This window comes from Talpa europaea (assembly GCF_964194135.1).
Source record: "Talpa europaea genome assembly, chromosome: 12".
NCBI lineage: Eukaryota > Metazoa > Chordata > Mammalia > Eulipotyphla > Talpidae > Talpa > Talpa europaea.
This window is the reverse complement of record NC_140079.1, coordinates 7,205,870-7,221,874: the sequence shown is the minus strand read 5'-3', so window position 1 is coordinate 7,221,874 and position 16,005 is coordinate 7,205,870. Positions and strand designations below refer to the sequence as shown.

Below are 16,005 nucleotides of genomic sequence, written 5' to 3'. Positions count from 1 at the left end.
CAACTGTGCTGTCCAGCCCGTGTCCCTCGCGGGACCTTGCGGAGGCGTCTTAGCTAAGGTCTGTCCCTATAAGTCCCAGACCAGGCTACTCTGAAGAGCAGATGACCGTTATGTCATATGACATTCCTCCACGGGAATCGCAGGTGCAGCCCACTCAGACTCCGTAGCCACGAGGCCGTGGAGCCGTATTTATACACTCTCACACACGCACACAGCACCACGAGCATTCACTCTTAGAAAAACTTCTCACTATCTCGAACTGATCACCCTTTATCAGCGAGCTCCGGACGCTCCAGTGAGGATCCTATCCCTGACTGTTTAAAAGAGGGTATTTTAAGGGAATCACATTCACACTCACACACAAGAAGGGAGATAGCTTACCCAACACGATCTCTTCGTTACTCACCTCTTCTTTGGGTGGAAGACTCAATGAAATGAAATGAAATGTCGGGGCCCCACGTTGGGCGCCACCTGCCGCGGACCAGCACAGCAGTAGACGATGAGGCCACCTCAGGGTTGAGAGAAGCGTGCAGGGTGGTCAGGGCGTCGGTGAAAGAAATGACAAACAGACACACTTCAAGAGTGAAAATCTGAGTGTGATTTTCTTTGAGTTTGTGACCAGTATATATATGTTTTCCAAAAGCACAGGAATGAATATCAAAGAAATTAGCTTGCTCATGGGCTCAGTCTATCACCATCAGGGAGGTGATCTACATAACAAACAATGACCATTATAGAAGAAAGAAGGAAGTTTAGAAAGACAGATAAGGGATTAAAGTTTGTAGTTCTAGAAAGAGGGGATAAGATTTTTAGCATTCTTGTAGTGGTTCTTGGTGGTCGTTATCTTTTGATAAGCTTCTGCCTTTTCAGGGAACTTCTGCTGATCTTCCTCTGCTTCAGGCTGTTCTCCCCCCCCCCCCCCCCCCCCCCCCCCCCCCGCGCTGGTTGCCCAGCCGGATCTAGGGACCCTGGCGAAAGCCATTCCTAAAGATCACTGTGGGGGGAGGTGCAGCAGGTAGGGTTTTGCTGTTCTTCCCCTGCGCGCTGGTTGCCCAGCCGGACCTAGGGCTGGTTAGCCCTAAAGGTCACTGCAGGGGGAGGTGTAGCAAGCTGCCACACAATTTGTAATGGTATCATTCACTTATTACTTTTTCCTGTCCATTCCTCCCCACCCCTCAATGGATTGAGAACTCCAAGAGAGCATGAGGCTGGGACCCCAGAGTAAGGGGGTTATAGATACATAGATGAATTTCACTTCAATGACCTATTGCCCTGTAATAAGGGCTGGCAAGCTCTGTAAAGGGCCAGACAATAAATATTTTTGGCTTTGGGGGTTTCTGTGGCCCTGTGGCCTGTGGTATTGTAACAGAAAACCACAAATCCATCAGTCAACAAATGGGTGCCAGTAAAACTTTATTTACTGGCAAGCAAATATAAATACCATTTAATTTCACGTATCTCAAAATACAGTTTTGTTTTTTTCTTTTTTAAAAAGATTTATTTATGCATACAAGAGCTGGGGTACAGGCCAGAGGTATGGGGGGGGGGTGAGAGGATTCACCAGAGACAGAGCGGGGAACAGAACAGGCAGATTGACCGAAGTACACTGCTGAGGGGAGCAGCAGGGAGTCAGGAGGTCTGTTGTGCCATGTGGGTTGCTCCCTAACCGGCCAGGGAATCAAACTCATGCTGCTGATTGCTTCATAGGTTGCATCTTAACCCCTTGCGCCACTGGGGAGGCCCTAGTTTTGTTTTTCTCTTTCTCCCAACCAATAAAAATGTAAAAACCATCTTCAGCCCACAGGCTTTACCAAAGCAACAGCAGGGGGACATAACTCACAGACACTCTCTTCTGTCACCTGGGGCACTGAGGCCGCAGTGAAGGCTGCCACATGGCTGCCCCTTCTGGCTTCCTCTTAGGTCTGTGTGGTCAGAGAGAGGGGCCCAGGAGTCTTACTTCCCGGTATTCGTGGTCTTGTTCAATCCCTACCCTGTGTGCTTGGCTGTCCTCCTAGAATATGGCCAGGGAAAGAGAGCGACACATCTGTAATTGAATTGCAAACAAGTTGGACTCTCTAGCTGGCTTTGATAAAGCAAGTTATCACTTGGGAAAGCAAGGAATGAAGATCCTTGGCCAACAGTCCAAAGGCTGGCAGAGCCCAGGGAGAGAGCTCAGAAATGTACCCTTCTTGGGTCTCCCTGGTGGTGCAGGGGGTTGAGCACAGTGCTGTGAAGCTGTCCACAGCCTCTGCAGTGCAAGTGTGATCCCCGACCAGAGGGTAAACCACATAGTGCAGCAGACCTCTCTTGTCTCACCTGCTGCTCCCCTCAGCGGTATATTTCGGTCTGCCTGTTCTGTTCCCCACTCTGTCTCTGGTGAATCCTCTTACCCCCCGCGACTCTGGCCTGTACCCCAGTTCTTGTATGTATAAATAAATAAATCTTAAAAAAAAAAAAAAAAAAGAATGTACCCTTCCCTGGCTCAGCCTTCAGATGAGATCTCAGCACTGGTGGCACCTTGGCAGCAGTCTTGCCAGAGTCTGTGCAGCTGAGCACCAGCTGAGCTATGCCTAGAGGCTAAGTTTGCATTGTCTTAAGTAACTCTATCCTGCAGTAATGTTTTACACAACCATAATTGACCAATAATCCATCCTCCTCCTGAGGGTCTCATTAGACCCCAACATGTGCTCAGAATTTGCCAGGCACCTTCTACGTGCCAGACCCTTCAGAGGAGCAACAGAAACCATAGTAAAAAGACCTTCAGTTAAATGCTAAGGAGAGGTGGTGAGAGGTAAAACCGCTTCTAGTGGGGCCACACCCAGCGCAGGGTAGGGGGGGGTGTCAGAAGGAGAAAGCAACATCCAGGAGAGAAGCCTTGGAGGCAGAGGGAGAAGCATGTGGAAAGGTCTCAGGAGCAGAAAGGACAGGAGCCCTGTAGGAGGTGGCCAGATGCGGTGGGGAGGAGTCTGGAGCCTGGTTGGTCAAAGCTGTAAGCCGCCAATCAGAGACAGATATAGAGGTGCAAGGAAGGAACCCAGCTTGAGAGCTGCTAGGAGGCTGGTTGGGTTCAAACCCAGCTGCAGTTTCCACCTGTGTTCAGTGGGATGGAAAGCGCTTGGCAGGGATGGCGAGTTCATTATGGTCCCATGGCGGATGGGAAGAGGGCTAGCGTCAGAGTTTGGAGCTGGCCCAGCTGGCTAGGGTGGAGGTCCCGGGATCACAGAGGCTGTAGCTGACCCCAGCCTGCTGGCCTTGGTGGGGGCGAGGACAGTAGGGTGAGCCCCTCATCCCTGCGGTGCTGCCCTGCCCCACTTCCCGGGTTGAGGGCCAGGAGACCTCCAGTCAGCATGCAGGTGCCGGGACATGAAGGTGTAACCAGAGAACGGGCGCTTGGGCCACCTGTCACCATGGGATGCCGATAGAGACAGGAACTGAATCTTTAAGGTGCACTTTAACCAAGAAGCCTGCGATCTGGAAGACTGGGGGGTTAACACCTTAAAGAAGCCGCTTTCACTTTTCATTTCCAGCTGGTATTTTATAGTGAGTTGAACAAAGACGGTTCAGCAGTAAGTGCGCCCTCATTGAGGCTAGGAGCTAGCGGTGTCCAGCCCGGGAGTTCCTTGTCACCCCCCAGGACACCTGGCCTCCCCCTGGCCCGGGCCTGAGCCTGGTCTTCTGCCCCCGGGCTGGGAAATTAGCTCGGAGCAGACAGGCCAGAGCGGTGTGTGTGCAGAGTTCCTACCGTCCCCTGCGCGGTCTTACCCCAACTCCTCCCTCTCCCTCGCCCCTACCACAGGCTCTGTGCACTGAGCCCTCCATCCAGATCTTGGGGTGTCAGGTGATCCCCAGCTTTGGGGGATGGGAACGAGGAGAGGCGCTCAGCCTCCAGGTCTGTGAGTGCTGTCAGGGATCTAACTCTGCCCCCCTCGTGTAGGCGAGATTGCTGGCTTGGCTTGGGGAGCCTCAGGTCCCCATCTATGCGACGAGGATAGTAACAGAACCTCTCGCGGCATCTCTGAGGATGACATGACTTCAAGTCCTTAAAGCACCGCCAACAGCGCCGGGGGACCGGGAGACCCGCACCGGAGAGGCGCGGGCTCGGGCGGGAACGAGGGACGGGGGAGCCAGCCAGCGCGGGGCTCCGAGGGGGCTGGAAGGCAGGCCCGGGGCCTGGGGGCGGCCGCCCTGGGCTCCCTGCCGCCGCCGCCCCGTCGCGGCCCGGGCGGGGGGACTCCGCGCGGAGGGGCGCGGGCGGGACGCGGGCCCGGCTCCGGGCTGTAGATTGCGCCGCGGCCGCTAGAGGCTGCTCCCGCCGCCCCGCCGCCGCTCGCGGGCCCACCCCCTGCGGGACCCGCCCCCCGCCCGCCCCCCGCCCGGCCCTGGCCCACAAGGCCCTGCAGGGACGCGGCGGCTGCGTCGCGAGCCGAGGCCGGGGTGCGCCGTCCCGCCGGCAGCATGAGCGCCCCTGCCGCGAGCCCCATCTTCGCGCCGGGCGAGAACTGCAGCCCCGCGTGGCGCGCGGCGCCGGCGGCCTACGATGCATCCGATACGCACCTGCAGATCCTGGGCAAGCCGGTGATGGAGCGCTGGGAGACCCCCTACATGCACGCGCTGGCGGCCGCCGCCACCTCCAAAGGTAGCCCCGGCCTGGCTCGCGGGGGTCAGCCGAGGCGGGGGGCGCTCAGGCCGCACCCCGCCGCTGCACCGCTTTCCTCCTCGGGAAAATGGGGCTGCTAGCGGGGAGCCGAAGCGGGGCACGGGGCGTGAGGCCGGGGAGGAAAGTGGGTGTTGCGGACACGGGGCTTGCACACCGTAGGTTCCCCCTAAGTGATGGAAACGTCCTGTGGGAATGAGGCTCTGGCCTGGCCGGGGGTGGGGGTGGGGGTGGGCGCTCAGGCTAAGTCGGGGAATGGGTCTTCAGATCCGGGCGCTGGACGGTGGTGGTGGGAGGTGTCGGCTGCGGTCGTCGCTGAGGCGCTGCCTGGGCTAAAAAAAGCACTGGGAAGGCCAAAGCTGGGAAACAGCTGTCAGGGTGGCCCGGAGCCTCAGGATGTCAGAGCCCGAGGGTGCTGGGGCCCCCAAGGGGCCAGGTGCGTGCCTCCGGGCTCTCCTGTTGTGTTGCCGCCTGGCAGTGGACACAGCAGTCCCTGTAGGGTTGTGGCTTTTCTCTGTGCCTCCAACTGTGGTGCAGTTGGGACCAACTCCTCCCCTCCCAGATCATTCCAGACCCTGGCTTGAATCCTAGTCCTCCCTTAGCCTTGTCTGAGAACTTCATTGTGGGGAGGGTGGGAGGAGGAAAGTAACCAAATTGAGATAAGCTACTCCCTTGCAAAAAACAAGGGCTAGTGTCAAAGTCCAAGGTTCTCCCCCCCCCCACCCCCAGAAGCCAGGGCCCACAGTGACCTCTCAAGGCTGCTGTGTTCCCTCCCACTGCCCCCTCTGCCTGTGGCCTACTGTGCCCTCCCCAGCCTTGTAGCAAATGTTTCTCTGCCAAGGCCCCAGGCCTGCACCCCCCCCCTCCAGGCAGTCTCCCTAGTTTCACCCTTTGCCTGCCCAGGGGGCCGGGTGCTGGAGGTGGGCTTCGGCATGGCCATTGCAGCCTCCAAAGTGCAGGAGGCCCCCATCGAGGAGCACTGGATCATCGAGTGCAATGACGGCGTCTTCCAGAGGCTCCAGGACTGGGCCCAAGATCAGCCACACAAGGTGCCTGCCTGTCTCTGCTTGCAGCCCCCCTCTCCATCCCCACTCCTTGGTTAAAAGCCTTGCCCCGAAGGTTGCATGGGGCAACTGCAGAGATATTGGAGGGGGCTTCCTCCCTTGGGATTGTCTGTCTCCTCCCTTGCAACAGGTGGGGAAATCCTGAGGACCCCTCTGACGCTTAGCTGTCTTTTTTCTCCTGTCCCAAGGTGGTTCCCTTGAAGGGCCTGTGGGAAGAGGTGGCACCCACCCTGCCAGATGGTCACTTTGATGGTGAGAGGATGATGGGAGCTGGGAAAGGGGAGCCTCTGCCTTGTGGAGGGACTTTCTAAAGAACACAGGGCTGCGACGTGTCGCTTGGGTGACAGCGCCTCGGGGGAGGACACACACAGGGCCCGGAGCTCAGTAGGTGTACAGTGCACCCCGAAGGACTGCATTCATTGCACATGATCCTGGGGCAGGTGGCAGCACAGGAAATGCAAAGGGCAGCCTGTGGGATTCTTGGGGTTCCTGGGGTTCCCTCTGTCCCCACCTGCAGCTAGCGTCTAGAGTGGCTGCGAGCCCTGCCTGTGTGGCTTCTGTCCTCCTGTGCAGGGATCCTGTACGACACGTACCCACTCTCTGAGGAGACCTGGCACACACACCAGTTCAACTTCATCAAGGTAGGAGCAAGCAAGGTGGAGCTGGGGTCCACCCAAGCCGGGTGTCTACCTCCCACACCAGGCATCTTTCCTTCTACTTCTTTCTCTGACCTGGTCGCACGAGGCCTATCTCGACCTTCCCCGTGACTGCTCTCCCCTCCCAGGGCCACGCCTTCCGCCTGCTGAAGCCAGGGGGCATCCTCACCTACTGCAACCTTACCTCCTGGGGGGAGCTGATGAAGTCCAAGTACTCTGACATCACCACCATGTTTGAGGTATGGCAACTGGAGGGGCCATCTAAGTGAGAGCTCCATGGGGCCGGCAGGGCAGCCTCCTTCTGACATATGAATTCCCAGCCACGTTTTTTCTGCCCTGATTCCGTGCTGGCCACGCTGGCAAGAAGGTATGGGTTTGACGCCCCACCTTGGTGCTGCTGGATGACAGGCGGGAAGGCGCTGGACCTCTTGAGATTCCCATCCAAACTCGGGCCTCCATACTCTCAGTGGGCAGCTGGACCTGGGGTCGGGGGCTGGTGCAGGTCCTGCCTACTCCAGGGTCCTAGCACATGTGAGTGCTATCTGGGAAGGAGGGTGCCAGGGGTGGGTCCTGGAGGTGACAGGTGGCTCCCTCCCCAGGAGACACAGGTGCCCGCCCTGCTGGAGGCAGGCTTTAGGCGGGAGCACATCAGCAAGCAGGTGATGGAGCTGGTCCCACCCGCTGACTGCCGCTACTACTCCTGCCCGTGGATGGTCACACCCCTGATCACCAAGCACTGAGCCCCTGCCCTCCAGCTCAGTGCCAGCAGCTCCCTGAGGTCTCAAGCTTCAGGACCCTCCATCCCCCCACTTAGTGCCTTTGGGTCAGAGCAAGCCTCTGGCTGCCCATGGCCCCATGTTCAAGCTGGGCCCCACCAGCTGCATGGCCAAAGTTCTCTAATCTCTGCAGTTCCCTTCTAGGATGCTAGAGGATGAAATAAACACTAACACTGGGCTTGGTGGCCAACTGAAAGGTTGGAAACGTGCTTTTATTTACTCTTCCTGGCCTTCTAAAATCAAGAAAAAAGACATGCCAAGTGGCCCTCCATAGTCTGCTCTGATGTTGCTGGGCCTGCCTGTGGCCCTTCATTGCGGCAGTCCATCACCAGCTGCCTCCTGCCAGGCAGCCAGGACCAGTCCGTTAGCCCATGAAAACTATCTGCCCCCAGTCCCTCTTGGTCAGGACCACACAGAGGTGGCACCCCAAGGCCCAGATCCTCAGGACACTGGTGGTGGGGGTGTCTCTGGGCTCACCCAGCAGGCAGAACCACAAAATCAAGCAAAACCTTTCAATCTGGCGTTCCTCTCTTTAGGAACCTGGCCCTGCCCCAGGCCCCTCTCCCCAGCCCCTGGAAGTGTTAGGGCCACGCTCCCATTTCCAGTATCTGCCTTCCTCTGACCCAGCACTCTCCACTAGGCCCAGGGCAGCAGCAACCTCACCCCACCCACCCCAGAGAACGCCTGCTTCCATCTGCCCCAGGTCGCCCCCGCTTTGCCCTCTGCTAGCACACAGATCCGTCTGCTCCCTCATTGATGGTGGAACCTGGGCCCACATTATGCTGGCTGCCCATCTGGGGTCTGCAGCTCCATGCACAAGGGTAAGGCGTGACCCTGGCTGACTCAGTCCACGCCCACTCAAGATGGGCACCCCTTCCCACGGGGGCCCCTCCCCACATACAAGGCGGTGGGCCGCGCCCAGCTGAGTTTACCAGGTTTATTGACAATCTGAAAATGACGAGAGGTACGGCAGGGTGGCCGGCTGAAGGCACTACCTGCGGTACCAGATCTTGAGCCTCTTCTCCCGCTTGATCTTCTTCTGTAGCTGCAGAATGCCGTATAGCAGGGCCTCAGCTGTGGGTGGGCAGCCTGTGGGGTGGGGGTGGGGAGGTCTTACCTCAGTTTCCAGGCCCACGGGGAGTGAGTCCATAGCCTTGGGACTCTTAGGCAAAATGTGGGCAGTGGGGAGGCCCAGGCTGCCCCATTTGGTCTGAGCTGCTTTGTCTACTGCCCCCCAACCCCCACAGTGACCTGGCTTAGAAAATACTGGGAGGAGAAGCTTAGGCTGATTACTGACCCTAGAGGCAACACTGGCCTATGAGTGAGCCCTTGGAAAGGAGGGAGATAGAGCCTTCCCAGTGGCACAAGGGGTTAAGACGCAACCTATGAAACTTCTGCAGTCTCTGTAGCACTAGTTCGATCCCCTGGCCAGCCAGGGAGCAACCCACATGGCGCAGCAGACCTCTCCTGACTCGCCCGCTGCTCCCTCAGCAGTGTATTTTAGTCAGTCTGCCTGTTCTGCTCCCCACTCTATCTCTGGTGACTCCTCTCACCCCCCCCCCACCTCTGGTATGCATAAATAAATAAATCTTTAAAAAAAAAAAAAAAAGGAAAGGAGGAGACAAGAGGAAACAGAATGGCCAGGGTGAACGTGGAAACTGAGAAGGAAACCCCTCAGGAGGAAAGCTCCCCCTACAGCCCCTGTTCCCAATACCCCAGCTTAGAAAAGCAAAGAGACATGTCACCCCCTGGAGGAACTGAGTTGCTTAGGACCTCACATGCCTGAAAGTGCTGCTATGGTAGCTGGATAAACAAGGTGAACTCCTATGCATCTCTCAAAGCCCCACCACCAGGCAGGAAGGGGCCTGCCTGTGTCAAGGGCTATCTCCCCACTCCTGTGACACTGCCCCCCAAATATGACTCATTCCTCAGGCCTGTCTGGGGCCCAGTACTGCCCAAGACAGGTCTGGCCTACAAAAGGTACATAACAGATATTTGCAGAATGCGAAAAATCATTTTCAACCTTCTCTAATCCAAAGTCAAAACCTGTTTTTCCACCTTTTGACAGCTGCCAGAGCAGTTTTTTGGACACCTCAGAATCATGACCTGGGATGTTCTCTCTGGGACACAGGATTATGCTTTCTGTACTTGCACTAAGAGAGCAGTACCAGGCAGCCAAGAACTGGGTGCCTTGTCCCCAGGGTAGCACTTCTGCCTCACCCCAAACTGGGTGATGCCCTGGGTGGCCACTGTTGCTGATAAGCTGTGCACCCGGCGGGGGGGGTTGTCATATAGGGTGGCCAGATAAAAAATGCCCCGTCGAATGTGAACTTCAGACACACAACCAGTACTTTTTCAGCATGAGCACATCTAAATGGCACATAGAACACATACAAAAAATACATATATTGTTCACAAACTAACATTTAACTGGATACCTTGCCTACTCATTTGCTAAATCTGGTTACCCTGGCAAAGCCAGGACTGAGAGACTCTCACCCATCAGCTTTGAGGCTGAGAAGTTAAGGACAATGTTCTGGGTTCCCAGGAACCTTTTTCTGCTTCTATTTCACATTTTTGGGCTTTCTATGGAGTCACATGAAGCCATAGTTTAAGAATGACCAAACCAGTGGTTCTGTAGCGTTCAGCCTAATGTCTTTGGCGGAAGACTGCCCCACATCTAGGTGAAACTGAGGACTTCAATTGGGGAAGCCCTGGGAGTCACTCTTCTCCTTGGGCTCATCTATAACCTAGAGAACCCACCTTCTTGAGGGGGAGCATGGGGCTTCCATGATGGAAGGGAGGAGTAAGAGGGGTGAGGCCCAGCCTGTTTGTGCCCAGTCTGGGGCCCTTACCTGGGACGTAGATGTCCACCGGCACGATTCGGTCACAGCCCCGCACAACCGAGTAGGAGTAGTGGTAGTAACCGCCCCCATTGGCACAGCTGGAAGGAGCAGCACGTGAGGGCAGCCCTGGTCACCCCATCCCTCTTCCCGACTGGGGCCCACCCCTAACTTGCAGCAGCCATCAACTGTAAACATATGCCAGGCTGTGAGAAAGGGGCAAAAGTCTGGACTCAGAGTCACAGAAAAGACAACAGCTACCCAAGAGCCTCTGTCAGTCCAGGTGGAACACAAGCAACATGAACCCTGAAAGCATATTGCTTGGGGAGAGAAGCCAAATGCGCAAGGCCGCAACAGTGAGCCCACTGCTGGGAAGTAGTAGAACAGGCTGATCCATAGACAGAGTGTGTTCATGGTGCCAGGGGCTGGAGAAGGGGGAAGAGGTAACTGCTGACGGGGTGATGGAATGTTCTAGAATTAGAAGTGAATGATGTTTTTTTTCATCTCATTTGCAAGTGCACTAAAACCCATGGAATCACACACTTTAAAAGAGTGAAATCTACGGTATGTGAATTTCATTTGAAAAAAATTCAGTGACTAAACAGCTTTTAGCTACGTGTGGTAATGACTGTAAGTTAATGGCCAGTTAGAAAGATGAAAGCACAGACTGTCTACAGGGTAAGACATGTCAACATGTTCATAAAGCAGAGAAACAGAGTGAACAAAATGCACTACTATGTGTTTGAGGGGTCATGACCATGACCAGGCAGGAGGGGGCATCCTGGGGAGAGCGCCACGTACACAGACACATCAGAGTATTAATGACCTGCTCCTTGAATATGTGCAATTTTACTGAGCGTGTAAATTATTCCTTGATCAAACTGATCAGAGAGAAGCAAAGGAAAAAGGACTGCGGAGACCCGTGCCAGTGTGTAGCAGGCGTACCCAACTCTGGAGACAGTTGGAAACCACCCAACCCCTCACCTGGCACTCACCTCCCCATGGACACGACATAGCGAGGCTCTGGCATTTGGTCATAGACCTAGAAGAGATGGTGGGGTCTGTGTGCAGCCCGAGCCCGGGCACCGGGGGTGGACAGGCGGGTGGGGGTCTGCGGAATCAGGCCTACCTTGCGGAGCGCGGGAGCCATCTTATTGGTGAGCGTCCCCGCCACAATCATCACGTCTGACTGTCGTGGGCTGGCACGGAAGACCACACCGAAGCGGTCCATGTCGTAGCGGGGTGCCGCCATGTGCATCATCTCCACGGCACAGCAGGCCAGGCCAAAGGTCATGGGCCACATGGAGCTCTGTGGGGAGCACGCAGGGCAGTCAGCAGGGCTGGGAAGGAAGGGGAAGGCCCCTGGGAGTGGGGGGCCCTTCTGTCAAACGCAGCCCAAGAATGGATGACTAAGCCTATCCTGTTTGAAGAAACGGGGTGATTTAACAGAAAAATCTAGATTTCTAGTCTCATGAAAAACAACACATTATACGCCCCACCCCCTGCCCTGCCCCACAGCGACCATGTGCTCTCCAGGCCTGGCAGACCATCCCTGGACACCTGTAACCAGCCTGAATTTGCTGCCGCGGCCCAGAGCTGACCGACAGGGATGTAAAATAAGCTGTGGGCCAACACGCCCCCGCAACCGCGCTACCGAAAAAGAAAAAATGAAATAAAACCAGGAGCGAAGAGCCGCTGCGTGAGGAAACAGGACACACTTCCAGTGGGAGGTGGACATGCAAGAGCTTTCAAGGAAGGAGCACGGAAAGTGAACTGTTCTGTGGCTGACCCTGGAGGCGGGGAGGGTGATGGCATTTTTGCTGGGATGCAGCTACTGTTTTCTGCATCATTTTTCTACTTACAAACATGATTTTTACATTGAAAGGGAAGAATGAGTGAGCAGAAAACAGGCAGAACTAAAGGAAAGCAGCGTGTCTCTGCTGAGAACTGAAGAGGAGGAGCCGGGGACCAGAGCTGCGCAGGGTGGGGCTCGTGGGCGGGTGTGTCCGTGTGCAGGGGCCTGAAGGAGGAGGGAGGGCACGGACTCACCCTGCGGGCCCAGTTGACGAGATCGTCCAGCTTGGCCACCACATACTCGCCCCGGCTGCTGGGAAGTGTGGTGGATTTGGTTCCAGTCTTGGGCAGAGCTGGCTGGCTGCCGGACACAGGACACATCACAGGGAGGCGTTAGCTAGGCGGGCAGCCTGGGAAGCGGGGGGATGCCACCCAGGGCTCAGTCTCCCCGTTGCTCTCTAGGGAGGGCCCTGCTGGTTGAGAGGTGTGTAGCCATGGGCCTGGACATGAATGAGGGGACCGGGCAGGGTTCCTAGCAGGGACCACACTGCACTGCTCCACAGGGGGGATGGGAGGGGACTGGAGTCACATCACGGATGTGCCAAGGTGGGGTTTGGGGGTGTGTGGACTCCCCGGCAGGCTGGCCTCACCTGCTTGGGCTGTCAGCAGTGGCACTCAGATGGACACTACGCACTGGTACCGCTGCACACATGCCAGAGCTGCAAGGAGGGAACACACATGAAGACGAGTCCAGTTACCCCAAGGTGTTAAGACAGGGGCCACCCTAGAGCAGGGCTGGAAACTGAGTCAGGGGCCATATCCAGTCTGCTGCCTGTTTCATAAACTTTTGCTGGCTTGGCGCCATGCCCATCATCTCCCCACCCGTGTGGCCGCCTCACACCACAGGCACAAGGTCAAGTCATCGCAACTGACTCCTGCCTGCAAAGCCAAACACACACACCATGTGGCCCTTCATAGGAAAAGTGTGAGTCTCTGGCCTAGAAGGTGCCCTGTTGTCATGTCATACCACTCTCATGGCCCCCACTTCCCTGTTTTATAGTGAATGTGTATTTACTCCTAGTAAAAAGTCATCAATATAGAGCAAAAGTCAGCCCAAACCCAAGCCATCTTCAAAGTTCACAGACTCCCCTCCACTAGGAAGACATGAGATGCCATGTCCATGTCAGCACAGTACTGGGGGTTCCATTTCTGGATTCTCCTTACTGAGGGGCAATACACCACCTGCTGCACTGCAGCTCCCATGCCCCACCCTACACTGCTGCTCAAGGACCCTCCCAGCTTGTAAGCTGAATCTCCCAGAGGCAGGCACTCACCGCAGAGCCAGGATCGGACGGAGCAGGCCTGGAGCTGTAGAGAGAACCACAGGGATCCACTGAGTTGCAGGCATCAGGAGAAGCCCAGATTCCTGGACTGGCTTGCAGGGTCCACTCCCTAAGTGTTTGTCCACCAGGGTCCCCACCTGGCATGGCCTCCCTCTTACCTTCGGTCTATTTCAAATTCTACTTAATAAACATTTGGCAAAGAGGGGTCTTTCTGAATACGAACCAATGTCACTGCCCTGCTTAAAACCCCATGACTGGGCCTCTCTGGTGGCGTAGCGGGTTGAGCGCAGCGCTGTGAAGGTATCCGCAGCCTCTGCAGCGCGGGTTGGATTCCCGGCCAGCCAGGGCGATACCCACATGGCACGGCAGACCTCTCCTGCCTCGCCTGCTGCTCCCCTCAGCAGTGTATTTCAGTCAGCCTGCCTGTTCTGCTCCCAGCTCTGTCTCTGGTGATTCCTCTCACCCTCCGGTGCCTCTGGCCTGTACCCAGGTTCTTATATAAATTTAAAAAAAAAAAAAAAATGAAAAAAATAAAACCCCATGACCCCTGGAAAAAAAGCTGGACCACACACCAGGGCCACCTTCCCTCTCCTCATACTCCTGCCTCAAAGTCCTCTGCCTGGAATACCCTGCTCCCCCACTTGCAGACCTGGTTTACCTGGTCTGCACTAGTCTCTATAACACTAAGGCCTTCCTGGATTTCCCACTGTCCATCTTGGTCTTGGCCAAGCCTGACAAGTGTGTACCAAGTAAACAAACCCAAAGACACCAGCAAGGCTCCAAGCACTGAGCTGGAAGATCCTGGGTTTCAGACACAGCCAAGCACAATCTGTCTTTGAGGACTCTGTGGTCTGGCAGAAAAGGCACTGTCCACAAAATCCCACATAGCAAAGCACCTCAGAAAGGGACGCACAGGAGACATAAGGCTTTGAGAGGCATCCCTGGAGATCCTTTCCCAGAGAGGAATCATAAGTAGGGCACTGCGAGGCAAAGGGGTGTTGGGGGTGGAGAAAAGGTCTGGAGGTATGGTGTAAAAGGGGGAAACAAGACATAACCGGAGCATGCTAGGGGCTGAATTTGGTCCCCCAAAGCCCTAACCATAGGGCTTCAGAATGTGACTGCATTTGGAGAGAAAGCCTTGTCCCTGCTGGAGCCTGTCTCCTGCGGCCTCATCCACTGCACCTGATCTTGATGCCTGCTTTTTGGCATGTTCCAGGCTGGACACACAAGAGAGCCTCAGGCTCCTGTTTGAGCTGTCCCTCTCTCAGCCTGATTCCCCACCTGAAAATTTAGGTTTTTGGATAAACTCACAGCAGAATAAACGCCCCTCACCTCTGAGGTGAGAGGATTCAAAGGCCTCAGGTTCATGCATTCTTAACCACAGGCTGCAGGTGAGAATTAGGAGTCTGGTGAACTTGCATGGGAAAGAAAGCTGCTCTCTCTCTGTTGCGAGCAACAGTTAATTTTACTGAAAATTCATTTTTCCTTCAATTCTGAGTGGAGCCCATAAGCTCTAGCAGTTTTAACCGGGTCGGTGGCTTCTTACCAACAGGAACCACGATGTCTCCTAACCAAGTTAGAAGCTGCAGACATTTCCAAGGAAAGCAAAGTGTCCACTCCTCGTTAATTCGAAATTACAGTAGTAATTGGAACTGGGCATATCGCGCGTCAATATAATGCAGCACTCGGATGACTAGCGCACCAACCCGACTTTGAAACAACACTTTGAAAGCTGTCTCTCGATATAATCAATTTTCTTTACAATCTCTGGACTGCAAGAGTTTTAAATCAATCCAAGCAGGAAACGTCCTCGGGGCAGGCCAGGCTGGGACGCCTGCCCTGCGAGGGGCGTCCTCCTCCTGGGGTGGCGAGAGGCCGCGGTGTCTCGGCCGGAGGGCGACCCTCGTCGGGACCCGCTTCACGCCCGCGCCGCCTCTCCCGGCTGCATTAGAGGCAGCATCCCGGGCCGTGCCTCTGGCCTCGCCCAGGGCCCCCGCCTGGCGCTCGCCCTGCCGGGCCCCCACATCTCCGACGGCAGCCTGGCGCGGAACCCGACCGCCGCAGCCCGGCCAGAGCCCGAGCAGAGACCCCAGGGGTCCCCAACGCTCACCCGCCAGCGCCGCCATCTTGGCCTCGGCCTTCAGACAACCTCTGAGGTCCGTCCGCGTTAGCGCTGTGTTCCCAGGGCCGTCGCCCAAAGCGGCTCGGCTGGGGCGCAGAAACCGCTAGTCAGGACGTTCCGCCTCTGTGAATGTCCTCCAGGCGCGTCCCCTCTCCGGCGCCGCCGCCCCGCGCGGTAAGGAAGGCCTCGGGGACGCGTGGGAAGCGCCATCAGCAAAAGCAGAAGCATTGTTGCCTTTTCCCCGGGAATAAAAGTAGCCCGCGTCCCTGGGTGGGCTCGAACCACCAACCTTTCGGTTAACAGCCGAACGCGCTAACCGATTGCGCCACAGAGACGACGCTGTGGCTTCATGGCCAAGCGCAGACCTACATGCACGGCCGCGCCCGCGGAGCGGCCCACACCCCACCCCCGCCCCCCCCAGCGGACCCGCAGATACGCCGGGCGCGTCGGGCGGGGCGCCCCGGCCGACGGCCCCAAATAGCTCAGCGAGCAGAGCCTCGCCCCGGGGATCGCGAGGCTCCGCGTTTGATCCCCGGTTTCCGCACGTCGGCCCGGCGCAGGCTCGTCGCCTCCCCCCCAGCGCGCGGCTCCTCCAGGCTCACCCCGGGGCCCCCCGCGGAGGGCCGGCTGCCGCGTCCCCGGCCCCGCAGACGAGCGGGGATGCCGGCCAGGCGCGCCCTTCCCGTGCGGCGCGCGCTGCGTCTGGTTTCTTTTTCGGCAGCGCGGCGAGAACCGGCGCTGACGGCCGCCCAG

The 16,005-nt window shown here is 56.8% G+C and overlaps 2 protein-coding genes across 3 annotated transcripts; one reads left to right on the top strand and one right to left on the bottom strand.

Annotated features, from left to right (window-relative positions):
• Positions 1–4,455: 4,455 nt before the first annotated feature.
• GAMT (guanidinoacetate N-methyltransferase) lies at positions 4,456–7,339 on the top strand (the record flags this gene model as incomplete). Of its 2 annotated transcripts, none has more annotated exons than XM_084248806.1 (6): positions 4,456–4,636; positions 5,558–5,703; positions 5,907–5,970; positions 6,292–6,359; positions 6,503–6,613; positions 6,974–7,339. In XM_084248806.1, the coding sequence occupies 6 exons, from the start codon at positions 4,456–4,458 to the stop codon at positions 7,112–7,114; spliced, it is 711 nt and encodes a 236-aa protein (XP_084104932.1). In that variant the 3' UTR covers positions 7,115–7,339. The 2 variants fall into 2 exon arrangements, with proteins under 2 accessions (XP_084104932.1, XP_084104931.1); XM_084248805.1 differs by having other exon boundaries at positions 6,292–6,400; positions 6,463–6,613.
• A 617-nt stretch (positions 7,340–7,956) lies between these two features.
• On the bottom strand, positions 7,957–15,318 carry NDUFS7 (NADH:ubiquinone oxidoreductase core subunit S7). Its single transcript, XM_084248667.1, has 8 exons — positions 15,241–15,318; positions 13,122–13,155; positions 12,438–12,506; positions 12,043–12,148; positions 11,123–11,302; positions 10,989–11,035; positions 10,006–10,094; positions 7,957–8,239 (listed from the first exon to the last, which is right to left on the bottom strand). The coding sequence occupies exons 1-8, from the start codon at positions 15,254–15,256 to the stop codon at positions 8,142–8,144; spliced, it is 639 nt and encodes a 212-aa protein (XP_084104793.1). The 5' UTR covers positions 15,257–15,318; the 3' UTR covers positions 7,957–8,141.
• Positions 15,319–16,005: the final 687 nt, after the last annotated feature.